Source organism: Nannobrachium achirus, assembly GCF_963921795.1.
Source record: "Nannobrachium achirus genome assembly, chromosome: 18".
In the NCBI taxonomy this organism is placed as follows: Eukaryota; Metazoa; Chordata; class Actinopteri; order Myctophiformes; family Myctophidae; genus Nannobrachium; species Nannobrachium achirus.
In genome coordinates this window covers 38,333,589-38,352,705 of record NC_137825.1, presented here as the reverse complement: position 1 = coordinate 38,352,705, position 19,117 = coordinate 38,333,589, and the positions used below count along the sequence as shown (strand labels likewise).

Genomic DNA, 19,117 nt, shown 5'->3' with positions numbered 1-19,117 from the left:
ACTAGTCATAGCCATAGGCTCAGTGTAACCTGATAGTGTGTCGCTGGTTCGATTCCCGATCCCGATTACCTTTGCTGTGTCACTCCCCATCTCTCTCCCCATTTCCTGTCAGTCTACTCATACTGTCCTATCAGTAAAGGTGTAAAAGCCCAAAAACATATCATGAAAATAAATGTCTTACAGTATCGCCATATTTTTTTTCTTAAATGTAATGCTTTACTTGATCATACTACAGCATCACGCAAAAGCATGAATGGTAGCATCAACAAGCACAAAACGCATCGCGTTTCGAGCTTGCAGATCTGCTACTTTTGCAGGTTTATTTGAATCCTGAAAAGTAACAGTTTTGGACATGATGGGTTTCCACCCGATAGCGGCAATATTATTCATGGGTTGCATTTGTAGTCCTAAACGGCCATGTTGAGGACCAACACAGGTTTTTCAATGTTTCTGATTAGCACAGAACTATGTTCTTCACCAATCAGAACACCTGTGTTGGTCCTCAACATGGCCGGTAGGACTACAAATGCAACCCATGAATTGTCAGCATTGTCATGCTCATCACATTGAAATCTACCATGTCTCTTTGAGGAAAACGTTTCCCAGACAGACTTCCAAAATAAAGTGTTTTGCTGATGCCCATAGACATTTCTTCTGATCACATTCAAAGCATCAATGGCATCTCATGAGGCCACATCCACCATGTAAATATAAAATAGAACACTGAAGTAAATAAATAAATGCTCACAACATGTCATTTATCACATCTCATATATTAGAAAAGAAATATGCAATGTGATGTTTTCTCACCATCAGTGAGTCCTACGGAGAGTTTTATACAAACAGATTGATAACAATTTCATTGACAAAATGTTTCATAGAGTAACATACTGTAATCCACAGAGCATAGGTTTTGCACTACACAACTGAGCTTTGAGCTTTGGTTAAAGGCAGCTTATACCGTACACATAATTGAACACATTACATTTACACACACACACACACACACACACACACACACACACACACACACACACACACACACACACACACACACGGTTAGTTTGGTCCCAGTCAACCAGTCTTAAGCCTCGATTATTCGTCATGCGATCTGTCACCTGTCACTTGCCGAAAACCAGTTACTTTCAGCGAGTGACACCGCTGTACGGAGAAATAATTGAGGCAGTTTGTAGATGATTGCCATCAGTGGCACACAGGCAATCACAAATTCATTCTTTATGACTGTGGTTCTCAAAGTGGGGTTCCGGGGACATCCAGGGGTCCTTGGAGGGGTTCTAAGGGGTCCCCAGCAACATTTGTTAATACAGCGTCACAATCATTTCAACTACTTTAACCATATTGTATGCTCTGGCTTTTCAAAAATAGCCGCTCACAGCATGGTAGATCTGCTATATCTGAAAATATTTGGAAAATCTTGGAAATGTTTAAAAAGCAATCTTTTCTTCAGGGGGTCTATGGCACGACTTTTGAGATGGGGTCTGCTGCTAAATACATATAAAAGTGAGGATCCTTGACATGAAAAGGCTTTTAGAACAATAAAGGGTCTGTTACAAGGATAGAAGACTAGATTCTAAACCGTTTCTTTTTTTTTTTGTATTTACAAAAGTCTTTGCAAAATTAATACTGCATGGGGTTAACGACACATCCTGGTCATGTTCTGCACTTTAACACAGTGAACTTGTCTCACCCTTTAAACAAAAAGGGCTGAGTGTTTTAGTTATGGATTCTCATGATCTGTGTATCATATCTGAGGTCATCTCACTAAAGATTGTTGAAAGTTTGTAGTCTTGAGAGAGGCTAGGCTATAGAGTACAATGATGATATACATTATAGACATCCCTCTTCATGCATTCACCCCGGTATATTACAGTATGCTTCCATTGTACTGCAAACAATCCTTTTCTTCAACATTGTATGTTATATTATGTAAAGCAAAACAGCCTCTCATCCAACTACTTAACAGATCACTCCTTGTACCTTGTGATAGTCTGCTTTACATACAGACTTTTATCAGATTCCTTTTTTAAGTTTGTCTTGTTTTCTTCTTCCAAAAGATGTTTTTCTAGTTTGAGTCCTTTAGTCAGTTCAAAATGTAAAAATCTCTTTAATGTAAAGCATATTGAGATGCATGTTTTGTATGAAAGGTGCTATACAAATACATTATTTTCATCATTATTATTATTATTACTCACTAAACTCCTCAGTGTTAATGTATCCATTTGTAACCAAAAGGACCCTTACGGATCCAACAACAGTCCAAAGTGGGATTTCTACAATGGCATCATCTGCATAGTGTTTGAATAACTCCCTAAGTTCATCAATAAAAGCATGACATTTTTACACATAAACACTTTCCCACAAAAGAGTAAACATAAGAGAAATTACATTTATAGTATATTACATATTTATAATGCGGGGGTAAATATAGTTACATAACCATTTTAGAAAAATGTTGCTGCCAAAAGTTGACAATTGCACATAATGATTGGCTACAGTATGGCATTTAAATGCTATAGAACTTAATGTAACCTAAATGTACAATGTTTTTTTTCCCTTTCTTTACAAGATGGGTGGGAGAAATCCATAACTTTCCTTGGGATAAAAACAATAAAAATAACAAGTTAAAGTTAGACCTTTTAATTCTCCTTTTTTGGTTTGTGTACAAAAACACATTTTAAAACAGGTCCTTGCTTTTCTTCAAGTTCTTCTGTTTCCAGTTTGGCAGAGCGTTGAACTCCACTCGACTCATCTCAAGAAGTTTCTGCAAAACATTAATCAAGAAGACAATAAGCGTCATTGCCTGGCCCACCATTGTTTTATGACGCAGCATTTTTGGGGGGCTTTGGTGGATTAAAGCTGCAATTTGGAACATATACGTTTTAATGAATAAAACCTCTATCACACACTTCGTTTTGGGAAGAGAGTCTGGGATTTCAGGAAGAGTTTACATTTCTGGGGTTTGCTCCAAACCACGTGCCCCAAGCCTACATAAACCACGTGCCCCAAGCATACAACCCTGATTGGCCAACCCTAAAAGCTGTTTGAGGAAATAGAATCTCAATGGATCGGGGCCAGACCATACTACAACACGGTCTGTGTTGTGCAATTGTCAGTGTTCGGTCTGGTTTTAACCAGGCAAGAATAAAACATTTTAACCAATCTCAATGGTATACAACATAACTAGCAGTGGTTGCAGGTGGTCTTGCTAGTTCCTACTCTAACATTGAGAAAGTCAGACCCTGATATCCGTTACGATACCTGGTGGTTGGCAATGTCTGAAGCTCATAGTGCAATATCTCCCCTGGCCTGAATGTGATGACTTATTGTCCAACTATTCAAAATGTGCCTCAGGTGGGCTTCGTCTCAATGTAAATCATTGGTCTAAACTGGGCTTTAAACACGCCGGGTCTCTCACTCACACCTGAATCGTTAGTGCATGTAAAAATTCATACCTCGGTTCGAAGTGAAGCGGTGAATTTTTATTCTATGTGTTCTAGAGCTATGAAATCTGTGTTCTAGATCTATACATTCTGTGTTCTAGATCTATACTTTCTATGTGCTTTAGTTCTATATTTTTATGAATTCTGAATGATTTTGCTTGGAGGGCCAAATTGTCACGTGAAGCTTGACCAATCCTCAATTCTGCATGCACGGGACATGTACGGGACATGTACGGGACAGACAAAGCCACTCCTTGAGAATCTATGGGAATCCTCGAAAAAACATGTACGGACAAAGCCACAGACAAAGCCACTCCTTGGAAGCGGCTTTCACCGCTTCAAAAACAAAAGGTGGTATGGGGCTTTTAAGCCGTGACATCATTTTGTAGGCAGAGGAGAATCTGCCCCCAGAGCATTTTCTGTTCCTCGCTATTTCAAAAAACAACGACTAAAAAATAACGACTAAAGTATAATTCTAACACTTTCCTTTCAACAACAAAGAGAAGAAAAATGTGTAAATAGTAAAAATAGTAAAAAGATTCACGGAAACTGGGGGCAGAAATTCTCCTCTGCCTACAAAATGATGTCATACTTAACAGCCCCATTCTGTTCACCTTGAAGTCGTCGTCAGAGAGGTAGTCCTCCAGACGCAGAGGGTCCACTCCCTCTGGCAGGGGCTTGCCGGTCAGCTCCTCTATGGAGTACTGCAGCTTGCTCAGCTTGGACAGAGCCTCCTTCACCAAGACCACCTTGTTCTTGGAGCCCTCTGCCTGCTGCGCGCGCGCACACACACACACACACACACACACACACACACACACACACACACACACACACACACACACACACACACACACACACACACACACACACACACACACACACACACACACACACACACACACACACACACACACACACACACACACACACACACACACACACACAGTTAGGTCCCAATCAACCAGTCTTAAGCCTTGATACTTTGTCATACAGGGACGTTGAGAGAATGTTAAAGAGGCAGGGTCTGAAAGGGCCTTTTGGTGAAAATATAGGCTATTTTTCTGTACTTATTCATGGTCTGATGACCTTGACCTTTTACAGAGAGGTAAAAGGGCAGGAGCTCAAGCACCCTTTGAACATGACCACAGCTACCAATGTCTACACTATAAAAACAAAACAAATACAATGTTAAATGGACCCTTGAGGGTAACGGGGGAAGGAGGGGACCAGTTATAGACACCAGGGGGACTTTGGTCGATGAAGTACTGTATATAGGCGTTTAATAGTCACATAAATAAGAGTGCAGAGAAAATAAACTAGTGCCTGGAATAAACCTGGGTTTCTCTTTCATAATGATTTTAACTGGAGAGGAGTGTCGTACCTGTGTAGTGATGTTAGGGACTTTCTCCCAGTGGGGGAAGATATTTGTGAAGGTGAGAGGTTCACAGCCTGCTGTGATAAGGTAGGCCTGAGGAGGGCGCCGTGGGTTCTTCTCTGCAATCCACACACAAGCACATCAAACAAAAATGTATTAATTAACAACATCTACCCAGGTTTCTATTTAAATGCCAATAGGCCTCATTCACTGATAGTGTACACATTATGAGCACAAATCTGTGCTTAAGCCCTGTGTGCTGTATGAACGTCTTATTTATAAAGGTTTAGGATTCATCAATATTTTCTTACTGTAAACCTCTTGGTTAGATGAGACTGGGAACGACTGGGAACAAAGTAAGATTGTTACTTTGTTCCCAGTTGATGAAGCAAAGGGAAATGGTTGAATTACTTAAGTTAATTCAAAGCATTTCATCAAAACTCAGCAGTTCACTTTGTACGATATTAGCATGGGGCTGCCATTTGTTTAATTATAAAATATTTTGTATGGGAATTCTGTTATTGCCAAAGCAGAGGAAGCCTGTACCTCCATATAAAGTACAGAGTTAGTATTTTGAAAATAACATCATGACCCCCTTTACAGGGTTCCCACACATTTTTACCAATTAATTTCCAAACCTTTTCCATAATATTTAACCCAATTTCCAGGACTATATAACAATAATTCAGCTCAATAACAAGTCGCTTACTCCTACTGTATGCGCAATGCCCAAAGACAGGTAGTGTATGCCAGTGGTTCTCAACCTTTTCAGGCTGTGACCCCCGAAATAATCATATTTTAACTGGGGACCTGAGCACTAAGAGTTGAGGAATTTTGTATAACACGTTTCTATTGTGAAAATAGCAGATCTACATGCTCACGCCTCGCGTTACGAGGCGTTGTGAGCATTTAGATCGGCTATTTTCAAAATTTCTGCCTCTAATATTTGACAATTTGGCCAACGTTTAATTTATCATTTCAGAGGTATTAACAAAATCAATAACCAAAGACAATGCATAGCTATTTTTTTTTCTAATTTCAAAATATTTCCAGGAATTTCATGACCGTGGGAACCCTGCCTTTAATTCCTCCTCTGACCTTTGCAGTACTGCAGCACAGTCTCCATGGCACACTTCCTCTGGTTGTCCCAGCGCATCTTGGCAGAGCCGGTGCACTGGGTGTCGTCAGGCTGCCAGCCGTTCCACAGGTACACCTCCATGCGGTTGTCCAGCAGGAACAGGGCTGGGACACAGAGGATATCATGAAGAGAGAGAGAGTTCAGTTTCATTTGACTGCTAGGAACCTCGGAACAGAAGATACTTGGAGCGTTAAAAACAATGGAGGATAAAAACACAATGAAGACTTGTTATTCCCATTGTGGTCCTCTCGTTACAGATGAACTAGCTCAAGTGTTTTGAGTGTATATCATTGAATATAATGTATTTTCAAAGCGAACGTTTGCAACTCAAATTTAGCTTCTGGGTGGTCCCTGGAACTAAATATTTTGAGATGGGGGTCCGTGGCCAAATAAATATAATTTTGGGGGTCCTTCACATGAAAAGGTTTGAGAACCTCTGACATAGTAGTCTCTCAAGAACAGACTAACTGAGCTCCAGTTAAGTGAAAAGGACCTTTTCTTTGACGATGGCCAGCCAGATAGCTGACATATAAACATAGGTTTTTCAAAAAGCCTTAGAAGGATTCAAAAGACACTTGTAGAATCGGGTCAAAATTATAATTTTCACGATTTTTCAAAAATAGCAGATCTACAAGCTCGCAGCGCGGCACTCGGTGCCGCGCTGTGAGCTTGTATATCTGCTATTTTTCAATAGTTAAGTAATCAATAGAACACACACTAAAGACAATAATGGATAAATGCAGTACCTGGCTGCTCCGCTGAGTATAGGTGGTCCTGCAGGAAGGGCATGGCCATGACGCCCTCCGCCACCCGGGCTGAACTCAGCTGCTCCTCCGCTGAGAACACCCCGGAGCTGGCACTGAACTTGAACAGGCGGGGCGTGTAATTGTACTTCCCCGGATCTGCAACCAGTGATTACATTAAAGCATTAGCCTCTCAAGTGCCACTAATGGCTCGTCATTAGCGGTATGCAAGTATCTGATGCATTGCCAGAAGTTGGTGACGAAACTGAGGCTTCTGTAGAGCCACTAAAGACGAACTGTAATTGTTAGACGGAAGCTCCGACACAACGGTCTTCTGCAAGACACCGAGCCCAAGTCGTTAAATATGAATCTGTTGATTGATACAGCTAAGTATGCAATAGGAAAAAAAGAAACGCAGGTTCTCTTTTTTTAATTGTAAGCTCAATGTGCTTCAAGTCAAAGTGAAGTAGCCCGTATACGTTGGCACAGCCGTTACCTTGCAGCATGCAGTCGTAAGCCTTCTTGTCCTGTTGACCCAGAGCCTTCCAGAACTCGGCCGGCTCAGAGCCTTCCTCCACCTCCTCCACCTTCAGCCTGCTGCTGGCGCTCAGGTCAAGCTCTGAGGGACACCTGGCACGGGCACCCACACAGACAAACATACCGGACACAACGTGTGCACGTGTTACTGGAGCTCCATCTGCTGATCCCTGACCACTGACTCATCCATCCACATATATTTAGGACAATATACTCGGCAATATAACAATATTATATTGTCGTTGTCGTGTGGAAAGCTTGTCCAAAACCTTCCAATTTAAAATAGTGAAAATAGTCGATCTACAAGCACCGCGAGGCATTGTGCTTGTAGATCTGCTATTTTCACTACTTTTGTGCGACACTTGTATGATGTAGGGCTTTAATTTACGAAAAAAAGAAGAAAAAAAAACATACAAATTTGAAACTTGGAGATACAAGGTTTCTGCCCGACAGTGACGATATCCATTGTGAATTTGTGATATGAGACTACATATTGTAATATTTTCATGACTCATGTGGCATGTGTTGTCTATTACTGGTTTGAATAACTTACTGTAAGCCTATTTCATACAAAACAAGTCGATCTAGAACCTTCACAACGTGTTGCATCAAGACACATTGTGAGCTTGTATGTAGATCAGCTATTCTCTCCTTTTTTTTTACACAAAACAAAACAAGACATAGTCACGACTCACAATATGATATTATCGTCTCAAAATCTGTAGAGGCATTTGGTCAAAGTAGCGTGATATTTGATTTCGTCCATAATATGGCTCAGCCCCATCTATCCACCCGGGTGACTTACCTCTGAGTCAGCTTCTCCACAGCCCTGTTGGCGACCTGCCTGGCACTGGCATGGGCCTTACAGCCGTGCCACAGGTACAGCTGGCTCTTGTGAGAGCCGAGCAGCACCAGGCTGGCACGGGAACGTAGGCTGGCACTGAGGCAGTCCACCTCCACCAGAGAGGCTTCTACCGCTGCCTCGCCACGGACACAAAACAATCTCCAGCCTCCTGGAAAAGTGGGCATTGTGGAGACAGGATTAGATGAATCTGGACCTAAAGAATGGTTCCGTTTACATGCGGCTGTCTGACATACTGTAAATAAAAGGTAATGATAATAAGATAAGGTAGATTAAAGGCAAACAAGAAGGACGTGAACTGTAGCTCCCTTTAATTTTTTTCCTCTAAATTAAATACCACCTATTTGATCCACTTGTTGTGGCCGTAAAGTGTCAAGAACACAGACTCCAGAGGAGAATATGATTTATTTAGGTTGTGAAACTGTTCTTAATCAGAGCGCTGTAGTGCAGTGAATTGGAGCTCACAAAGTAAAATCCTCAGTGTTCATTAATCACTTGACACAAAGGATTATTGTGACCGTAGGTCGCAGTTTAGTATGAGAAACGGCACATCTTGTCTCCATCTGTGTCAGGTTTGAAGCTCTGACATCACTATGCCATATACTGTATGGAGATCCCTGATGTCATCAATATTAAGCCCATATCTAACAGGACTTCATATGGGAATGGCCATATATGAAGGCCACATCAGTCAAATACCACACTAACAGAATCCATATATGCCCAAGACAGCCCATATCTCTGTGGCTGGTTCTACAGACAGTGATGTCCATACAGTATATGGGCATAAAAGGGGTTGTATGTATGATGTCAGATGTCATAGACGTCATAGGACTTCCACATAACGAATAACTGAGAAAGCATGTTTGGGGTCTCAGCATATCTCCATATACAGCACATGGATCTCCATATATGGGTACCAGGGCTCTCCATATATGGGTAACTGGTCCGATATACATCACTGGCCAGATGGCCAAGACATGGCATGTCGCCCTTAGGCGTCTTACTGGTTTTATTATTACTATTTTTATTGTACCTCTGTTGTTGGTATTGTCCTCTCTGCTGCCCTTGTGGATGACCAGGCCTCCCTGGAAGAGCTGGAGGAAGCATGGAGGTTCCTTCCCCTGACTCACTAGCACCTGGACAGCAGCAGCAGCAACACACATAGAGGGAGAAAGACAAACACCAATTAGCTGCTGACCCAAAGCCATTACTGGGTGTCTCAGTGTCACTGATGAGTTCAAATAAAACTAGAAGATGCAACTGAATATTGTGATTGCCGTGACGCGAGTCACACTTGCAAGTGAATTCCATCTTACCATTTGAATTTTCCCCATTCAATTCAATAGGAAAATGTATTCACTAATACATTAATGGCCATATCGTCACTGTCGAGCAGAAACCTCGTTTTTTCACTAAGTAAAGCCCTGCTTCATCAGAAAAGGCTGTCGCACAAAAGTAGTGAAAACAGCAGATCTACAAGCACACAACGCCTCGCGGTGCGAGGCGTTGTGTGCTTGTAGATCGTCTGTTTTCACTAGTTTAACTCATTTTTAAAATGATAAATACAAAACAAACGGTCTTGGACATACAAGGTTTCCACCCGACAACGACAATATAATGGTGAGCTCTGTGTCAGTCCTTGTCCCTTTTATCCCTGATGTCATCAATATTAAGCCCATATCTTGGAATGCCCATATATGGACATACTGTGTCAGTCTAATGTGGTCTATGATGTCAGTCATCTCCATATTTGGGAAAAGTTTACTTTTGAATTAAAGTCAATGGAGAAAATGTATATAAATTAAACTATATACAACGTCTCTCTTAGCAAAATGCTCCCCTGCGTGTCCCGATGAAGCCGATCAATTAGACATAAATTATGGCCCAAGTGCGTGCCACCAAAACTGTGGGAGGAGTAGAGCTGCAAAATATAGTATATCTAGAAAGATGGATGAATGGTAATATAGTCTGACAAGTACTATAATCATGTTTGCCCTGCAGAGGAACCACACTAATTAATTAATAACATTTTAGTGTATGTGTCATGCCTCAGGACAGGAGTGGCAGATTCCATAATGAGATCATATACATTTAATTAAACAATATTGTACTCGCTAGATGCTACAGTCACACTCACCTGTGACCCTCTGTGGTTGCCCAGTTCCACCGTCATGAGAGCTGACGTTCCCTTCTCGCTGACACTGGACTGGCGGCCCTGCCAGAAGAAACAGGCGCTCCTCTCCCTGCCCGGCGTACCAACACTCAACTCCCCCGGCTTCTGGCGCTTCCCCACTGAGAGAGACAACACGAGCACAGCCAGAGTAGATCAAAAGCAGTTCTGGACACCCAGAGATAATACAGTGGTAAAGGCCCTGTCTCCATGCACCCCCTGCTGTTCTATAGCCTGCTTTACACTATACTTAGTTGTGTGCAGGTGTCATGCACCGAAAATAGCAGCTCTACCTGCTGACACTGCATTGTAAGCGCAGTGCTTTTCAGTCATTAGATTGAGTCCCTCCTGTGTTGCAAATCGTCGTTTTCGGGTGGAAACCTTGTATGTCCAAAACCGAGGCGTTGTGTGCTTGTAGATCAGAAAAAAAAGAGATACAAGGTTTCTGCCTGTCAGTGAAGAAATACACTGCCTTTTAACTTTCCTGTTGCCTGTCTACAAAAACACAAGGGGGTTGGAATGCCAAATAAGGGATAAACGATTTATCAAAACGATAGACAGATAATCAATCCAATTCTCATTGAATAATCTGTTTAGAGATAAAAAATAGGACATGTGCCATTTACAGCTTCACCAAAACGGGACTGATTACCGTTGTTCCATATTATGAGATGAAATATTTTTAAATTAAATGTCTCTGACAGCCGCGTATGAATCACTCTCAAGATGTCAGTTTGCATTCAGAAAACTCTGTGACAGGGCATTTATTTACCATCGTTTTGCACATCATTACCCTACGGTGAACCGCAGGCCCTGAAGCTGCGGCGCGACGCATGCAGCACGCCACATACTGTAATACTTCATTTGAACCTGGAAGGCATCTGTGTCACTTTCGATTTTTAACCACTTTCACCATTATTTTATACTTTGGCCATTCAAAAATAGCAGATATACAAGCTCGTAGATCTGCTATTTTAAAGAAATCGTCAAACTGTGTGCAAATCTTGAATATATATACATTTTAAAGCAAACATTTGTAACTAACTTCGCAACTGGAACTAAACCTTTTGAGATGGGGGTCCACGGCCAAACACACATAATTTTGGGGTGGTTCCCGACATAAAAAAGTTTGAGAACCACTGAATATTATTACAGCAACATAGAGTATGCGTTTCAGAAAACTTTTTTAGATTTTAGAAGACGTTTTGTGGGAGTGGCCTCGGCCGGGTCTCAGCGGGATCTAACTCACCCACGGTGGTGACGGAGTAGGTCCAGCGGATGACGTAGGCGTCTCCCTCATGGAGCTGGCCCAGGCTCTCCTGGGCGAGGGCCTCCTCGCCGTGCTCGCGGATGTGCCAGGCATCCACCCGCACGGTGCTCAGCTCCGCCTGCCGGCCGTCCTCTGTACGAACCTAGGGATGGGACCATATAAAACATTCATGTCGCCATTATCGTGACCAAAGATATTGCGATGTACCATATCATCGCGATAATCAAAATTTCCCCCAACATCCATTATTATCCTGAGGCGGATCATTTGCCAAAAAATAGCCGATCTACAAGCTCACAACGCGTCGCAACTAATATCCCCCAGCCTTAGTATCAAGTACAAACCCTCTATAATTTGACCAATTATAGAGGGTTTAAGTGGTACCAGATATGCAGCTCTGCAAATAAAAGGTGAATTGATCCCAGTGCATGACAAGGGATAATTTCACGACAGATCTAAATCTCCACGATACGTTTATTGTGAGTGTAACATCGCTTATCGTCCCATCCTTGTCCTCACCAGGCCGTGGCCACGCTGCACGTCCACGCCCTCCAGCGCCGTCCGGACCGCCGGCGGCTCGTTGTCCAGCAGGGCCTTGGCGTCGCACGGCCGCAGCTCCAGGTCCACCGAGGACTGGTGGACCAGGCTGACCGGACTCTGAGCAGCACACACACGTACGGTAGAGAGAGAGAGAGGGCATATTCAGATATTGTCAATTGTCGTGGAATTCCGATCAATCAATGATCGATAAGGCAATTAGAAGACAAGACAACGTTCTAGGTGGTGGTTGTTAGGTTTATGGAACATGATATCATGGTCAGAAGTACAGTTACACTCAAGTCAGTGGTAAGGTAGTTCTGCCCAGAGGCACAGGTCAGACACATAGTTATACTGTGGCTGCTTCAAAACGTCGAGGACAAGCTGCACCATAACAAGATAGGCTTTACCAAAACAATAGCATTTACACTATCAAATATCATAATGTATCATAAGGCATATCGTAGCACATAGTTGACTATAATAAGATGAGCATAATCTACTGTTAATAACGTCACACATAATCAATCATGATAATATATATCTTCGTCACAAGCCAACTTGACCATGACTGTGAATGAACAAATCAAATTCATCAATGTAATAGATCGATAGATAGATAAATAAAAAAGTAAAATATACATTAGATATTAGCACATATCTAATGTATATTTTACTTTTTGAGCCAGTAGGTGAGCCAGTAGGTTCAACAGTAGTGATAAGCAGAGGGAGGACTTAATTGGCTTAATTGGCATTAGCACAAAGATCGCCATTTGTTTAACACATTACAGGGGTTAAGTTGTTAAACACACTAACTAATTTAGTCAATTTGTATAAAAGATCGATATTTATGCATTGCAGCCCTAATCACATTTGTTTGCTGCAAAGCAGAGTTGAGCCACCATAGAAAGATAATTTCCACCTACAGTACATGAAAATAAATAATTATTTTCATCCTACAACCAGCACTAGAACAATGATTGGGACTTGGTTTGGTTTCAAGCCAAGACAAAATATACCTACAGTATTTATAGTACATTAATCAAGTAAGTAAGGGTAGGGTTAGGTTAGGTAAGGTGAGGCGAGGCAGGTTTATTTGTATAACACAATTAAAACACAAAGGCAACTCAATGTTCTTTACATAAGGCATTATGAGGCATTTAAAAACACAACGGGCATTTAAAAGCATGTAAATAGGGACAAATAATAAGACGGACAGAAAATTAATTATGGTTATTCATCAGTAGTATTATGTAAGAGCATTATGCGGCACTCGCGAGAGCAGACTTGTTGGAGGAGTGTGCAGCAGTTCTTTTCCACTCTCTTCTTTACTTCTTCTCATTTTTTCTTGTGACTCCTGACCCGTTGGCCACGCTTGGCATCAGCTTGAGTCACAGTGTTTTTTTTAGTCCTCTTCTTTTTCTCCATGGTTGATCTTTAGTCATCGGGTCGCTGCTCCCAGCTGTACCCGACAGCACCTTTCTCTCCTCTGTAACACATTACTTGAGGGGGCTAATTCATACACGTAATTAACGCTTAATTAATGATTAATTAATGATAAACGCATACATTAATTCATCATTAATTCCTGGTCCTCGCCATTAACCTATGGCGAACTTAGCAAAGTGTAATATTATTATTAGTTAAGGATGTTATTCCAGTTCCACTTCTATGCTCATAGGCAGGTAGGAGTAGCGAGGAGGGTCTTTGAACGACAGTTGGTTAAGTCAAAGTGATTGAACATGACCTTAATGATGAGTTCATGATAAATTCATGATTAATGAGTGAATGGGTTCATCATTAATTATGTGTTAATTGCATGTATGAATTTGCCCCTCGAGTACAGTGCTTTCCTCTGTATCTGTAACTACTGTGCTGCCACTGGTGACTGACTTTCCCTTACAGGACCAATAAAGGTCAATCTAAATAGAAGCTGAAACATTTCTAAAAAAAAACTAAATTAAACTACAACGTGAATTTTCCAGGATGTGGTGGGTCCATTGTGACTCTGCCAGGGTTCAATTAGGGACTGAGGGTTTTGAGGCGTACCTTCACTTCCTCAGCCAGGGCCGCCTCCTCCTTCTTCCTCTCAGCCCAGTCCAGGAACTTCTCTCTGAACAGCGCCGTCTCGTTGTGCTCTGACAGCCTGCCAAACAGAGCCCAGCTGGGACGCCCCTCCCCCTGCCTGGAGAGAGAGAGAGACACACACACACAGACGCACACTCTTGTTTTACCATCTTTGTGGGGACATCAAAAGCAATTCAATTCATTCAAATAAATAAATACTAATGCCATTTCTAATGCTAGTCTAACTTAAAGGGATATTTCACTTTTTTGTCATTTTATCGTCCAATCAGGCTTTTATGAACACCCTGGACAGTTTTTAATTTGCTTGATTCAATATTTAGATATTTGATGTAAATGTTATCAGGCCCTTCTCAGGACCCCTCCCCATACACACCAATTGAAAACACATTTTATTACCCATTATCAGGTCCTGGAGGAGGAGGGCCTGATACCATTTATATCAAATATCTAAATATTGAATTAAGCAAATTAAAAACTGTCCACAGTGTTCATAAAAGCCTGATTGGACGATAAAATTACCATTTTTATTTTTTTTTGTGAAATATCCCTTTAATCCTAACCTCAACCTCTAACCTAATTGTAACCATAATTTCTTAGGGTTAGCCCCAAAAAAATCAATTACCCCTAACCATTTCCTCATGAGGACCAGAACAATGTGAGAGCTGTAATGATACACTATTCCCACTAGAGGCCAGCAAATGAAAACTTGGTAAAAACACTCCTCAGAGGCACCTTTCCATAGCTTCAGTTTCATAGATTACCATGCTATCACAGAGACATAAATGTATGGTCTCCGGGTGAAAACAGGCATTCCCACCATTTAAATATGCTCCCCAGTCTTATACATATAATAGTCTTAACCAAAAATATCTAATTGATATCCAAAACACTAAGACCACAAAATACTTTACAGTATGAAACACTTTATTCTTTATTAAATTAACCACTTTCAACTTGGCGTCCCGGTTTTGGGCATGTCATTCTAAGTGAATCTTTTAGTTTTTTAAGATTTCAAAACATTCCAAAATATATACCTAGATTAAAAAGCTTATCTACAAGCTCACAATGCATAAAATTTAGAAGGCATTGGTAGAAAGGGCCTCAGGTCTTAATGGGTTCTAAGCGGGTACTACAGTCATATGTCTGCCCCACAAAGTGGACATTGGGACTCACCGTGGGACGTGGTTATTGGTGACAGAGGCGTCCAGAGGGTTGACCCGGCAGTCGCTGTAGTCGTAGCTGCCGCTGTACAGCTGCTTGCCCAGTCTGACCGCCACCTTCCTGTCACTCAGGGACACTTCTTTCCCAGTCCACACGTACACCTCACTGCCGAAGTCAAACACCAGCACCTGAGGTGGGGGATGAAGAGAGGAGCGGCCCGGTGGAAGATCGGGGAAGGTGGAAAGATGGAAAAGGTGAATGAGTGGTGGAAGAGTGGATCATTCCTGCTCTGTTTGGCAGCTGGAAGAAAAACTATTTCATGCTGTTAACCTAGCATCCTGTATGAGACAAATTTGGTTCCATTTGTACACTCTCAGAGTTAAATAAGCACTGTGAGATTTTACAGTGTAGATCGTGGACCCAGTGTGAGCGGTGCCTTTTATGAAGCTCCATACGGACATACATATATACTGTACGTACATACATACTGTACAGACAAAGCCAGATGTAAGAGCGGTTAGATGGACTGCTCGAAAATGGTATAAAATGGGGGTCCGTGGCCTAGTGCTCATCAAACTGGGGGGTAAGAAGAATCAGAGGTGTAGTAAGTTACCTCTTTGGAGTTGAGCAGGGAGACACTGGGGATGGCGGCCCAGGCGTCCTGGTGAGGGACCAGCTTGTCTCCCATGAGTCTGTAGACGCCGTTGGAGTCCAACACCCCGCTCTCATACAGCTCATCCTCCTCTGGCTCCCCGGCCCCTGATGTACACACAGGTTAAAACATGTAAAGGCAGTCTAAATAACTGTTTCCCAAACAGTGCGTCGGGACCCATTTGTGGGTCGCGGACACGTTTTTATTGGTCCTGTAATTCTTTTTTGTTTTTAATTATTATTTCAAAAAAAAAAAAATTGCAGGTGGGTTGCCAAATGTCAGTCAATCAGGAGTGAACACCCAGATTTATCAGCTTAAATGAATGTGTTCCAGTTCCAATTTTGTCTGGTCATTTATTTCTATCATCGCAAAGAAGAGAGTAATTTCACTTCTTTATCAGGGTGTGTTGTATTATTTGTCTCTCCTGATTGGATAAAATCGGTATCCCGCCCTGAAAAAGCATTTTCTGTTTACTAAAAGAGCTGGAGAGATAAACACATACTATAGCAATGATTGCTATCACAATATAGTGTTTTAACACTTATTTTAACCAACAAAATCACTTAAAAAATAAATGACTGCACCTTTAATAAAATGATAAAGGCATCAGACAGAGCAAGATGGATTTGTTATCCTTTGAGTAAGATAGCTAAAAAAAGGAGCCGGAGGGGCCGCTAGAGAGTGAGCTAAATGTTCTTTACTTGTGGGTCTGTGTCTGTTTATAGCGTTATAGGAGTATTGCCATATACTATAAAAAGGTTCTTTGGGTGGTCCATATGTGTTTAAGTGATGATGCGATCCACATATGGTGTGTGTGACATGGGCTATACCAGCAATGGGACTGCACCACCACTATGGCAATATATCTGTCAAAATGTGTGGATGCCAATAACCTGAACTCTGTGTGTGTGTGTGTGTGTGTGTGTGTGTGTGTGTGTGTGTGTGTGTGTGTGTGTGTGTGTGTGTGTGTGTGTGCGCGCACGCTCCCGCGAGTGCGTACGCATGAGACGTTTTTACACCTACCATCTACGTCAGCTATCATAAATTCAGCTATCCTGGCTTAATGTATCAGTATTTCTCAGTCAAACCTCAAAGCGCAATTTTCTGCAAACATAGCGTGTGAGCTTAGTTGGAACTAGACATATTCCACTGGAATACTACTTAGCCTTGGACTCCACTGGAATTAACTTGTACTGTAGCTAGCAGTATTCCAATGGCATGAAACACATACACCGTACCATACTATACAGCAGGGTTCCCCAATAGCCATTTGCGGCCCACGGGGGGCTACTCTCTGGCCCCCACCAACCCCAGTAATAATGGTGGTATAAGAACAGCAACAACACTAGTATATCGTCATTGTTGGGTGGAAACCTCGTATCTCAAAATGTGTACGTTCTTTCACAAAGTAAAGCCCTGCTTCATCATACAAGGCCGTCGCACAAAAGTAGTGAAAACAGCAGATCTACAAGCACACAACGCCTCGCACCGCGAGGCGTTGTGTGCTTGTAAATCGGCTGTTTTCACTAAATCGTTTTTAAAATGATAAATGCAAAACGAACGGTTTTGGACATACAAGATTTTCACCCGACAACGACGATATCTGAACTGTCGCTGGAGTAGCGGGAACACCACCGTCGCCCCCTGCAATGTTGTGCCCTTGGGGTAAACTAATCGGGGAACCCTGCTATGCAGTTTTCGAATAATCTTTTTGGTTAACACTTCTTATATAAAAAAAGCGTCCTTACAACACAGATGTGAGTGTGTCAGTACCTTCATACTGGGTCTTTCCTCCCAGCAGAGCCCAGAACTCTTTGGCCCATCTGCTGTCTGTGTTGATGCCCTCCTCCAGGACGGTCACCTGGGGCGCTTTACAACCCAGGTCTCTCTTTGCCTGCACAAACGATGCCATCTCTGACGCCTGGACACACAAACACACACTCTACACTTTGAGCCAGGATATCGTTGGATTTTTTTTATGATAACAGTTATGATACTTTAAAAATAATTGTTGTTAATAATTGTAGTACACATCAGGCTTTAAAGAAATGGCGTGGCAATGCTGTGTTTGCATCCTGCATCTCACACAGCCCCAGGGAGAGAGAGGGAAGCATGTTTGTCTTGCCACTCTGCTTGTTTCTCACCTCAATGTTTTCAGATACATATTTGAATGTACTGTTTGAGTTTCAAATGAGTAATGCTCCGTTTGGCCATCATCTTGAGTTGGATAAAGAATGTAGCAGCCCAATCGTGTCTCCCTCATTTAAAATCAAGAAGAACACAAGGTGTGGGAACTTAGCAGGTGAATGAAATCAAGATAAATGTATATTCATTAAGGCCTATCGATGTCATCACGCATCATGCTTAAGTAATTAAAAATAGAATTTTAGGGACTTTTGATATAAGAATACACAAAAATCAAATGTATTTTCACATCTATTGATAGATATGTCCTCATGACCACGGGGGTGTGCTCTAAAAGATGTGAAAAACATAGGTTTCATTTCACTACGTCTTTAAGAGTGAAAAGCACCTTTGCTTTCTCGATGACGTTGGCAAACTCGCCGCTCCACAGGAAGCACTGCTTGGGAGTGATGAGTAGGAAGCAGTCGCCGCTGTTCAGAGAGCGGGCCGTGGGCTCCACCAGCCGGACCTGCACGTGCCTCCGACCTGCACGCCACACACACACACACACACACACACACACACACACACACACACACACACACACACACACACACACACACACACACACACACACACACACACACACACACACACACACACACACACACACACACACACACACACACACACACACACACACACACACACACACACCCCGCCGTGAGAACACACACCTACACTCATTTTAACCCACTAAAACCAGTATTTTCTATATTTCTATATCAGTGGCGCTCAAACTTTTTCATGTCAAAATATGTTTTGTTCCAGGGACCCAGAGAAAGAAAGATTCCAGTTACAAATTTTCACTTTAAAAATATATATAGCCTACACAGTGGTGTGATATGGATTTTAGAAGTGGTGCCCCTCTGAATTTGTGACGTGATGATTCATGTGCGTGCATGTGAGGCGCGCGTGCGTGCAGTTAAATAA

The 19,117-nt window shown here is 42.1% G+C and overlaps 1 protein-coding gene across 2 annotated transcripts in view; it reads right to left on the bottom strand.

Annotated features, from left to right (window-relative positions):
* Positions 1–913: 913 nt before the first annotated feature.
* The window catches only part of LOC308303427 (supervillin-like), an 85,258-nt gene continuing 67,054 nt past the window's right edge, over positions 914–19,117 (bottom strand). The window contains exons 15-30 of one of the 2 annotated variants that reach the window (XM_080747788.1): positions 18,534–18,670; positions 17,774–17,921; positions 15,962–16,107; positions 15,361–15,536; positions 14,149–14,284; positions 12,082–12,219; positions 11,542–11,704; positions 10,260–10,414; positions 9,156–9,258; positions 8,063–8,270; positions 7,217–7,350; positions 6,724–6,879; positions 5,938–6,081; positions 4,846–4,958; positions 4,076–4,234; positions 914–2,782 (exon numbers count right to left, since the gene is read on the bottom strand). In XM_080747788.1, the coding sequence (XP_080603914.1) occupies positions 2,696–2,782; positions 4,076–4,234; positions 4,846–4,958; positions 5,938–6,081; positions 6,724–6,879; positions 7,217–7,350; positions 8,063–8,270; positions 9,156–9,258; positions 10,260–10,414; positions 11,542–11,704; positions 12,082–12,219; positions 14,149–14,284; positions 15,361–15,536; positions 15,962–16,107; positions 17,774–17,921; positions 18,534–18,670 (2,303 nt within the window). In that variant the 3' untranslated portion in view covers positions 914–2,695. The remainder of the gene's footprint in view (positions 2,783–4,075; positions 4,235–4,845; positions 4,959–5,937; positions 6,082–6,723; positions 6,880–7,216; positions 7,351–8,062; positions 8,271–9,155; positions 9,259–10,259; positions 10,415–11,541; positions 11,705–12,081; positions 12,220–14,148; positions 14,285–15,360; positions 15,537–15,961; positions 16,108–17,773; positions 17,922–18,533; positions 18,671–19,117) is intronic. The other variant, XM_080747789.1, reaches the window with a different exon arrangement.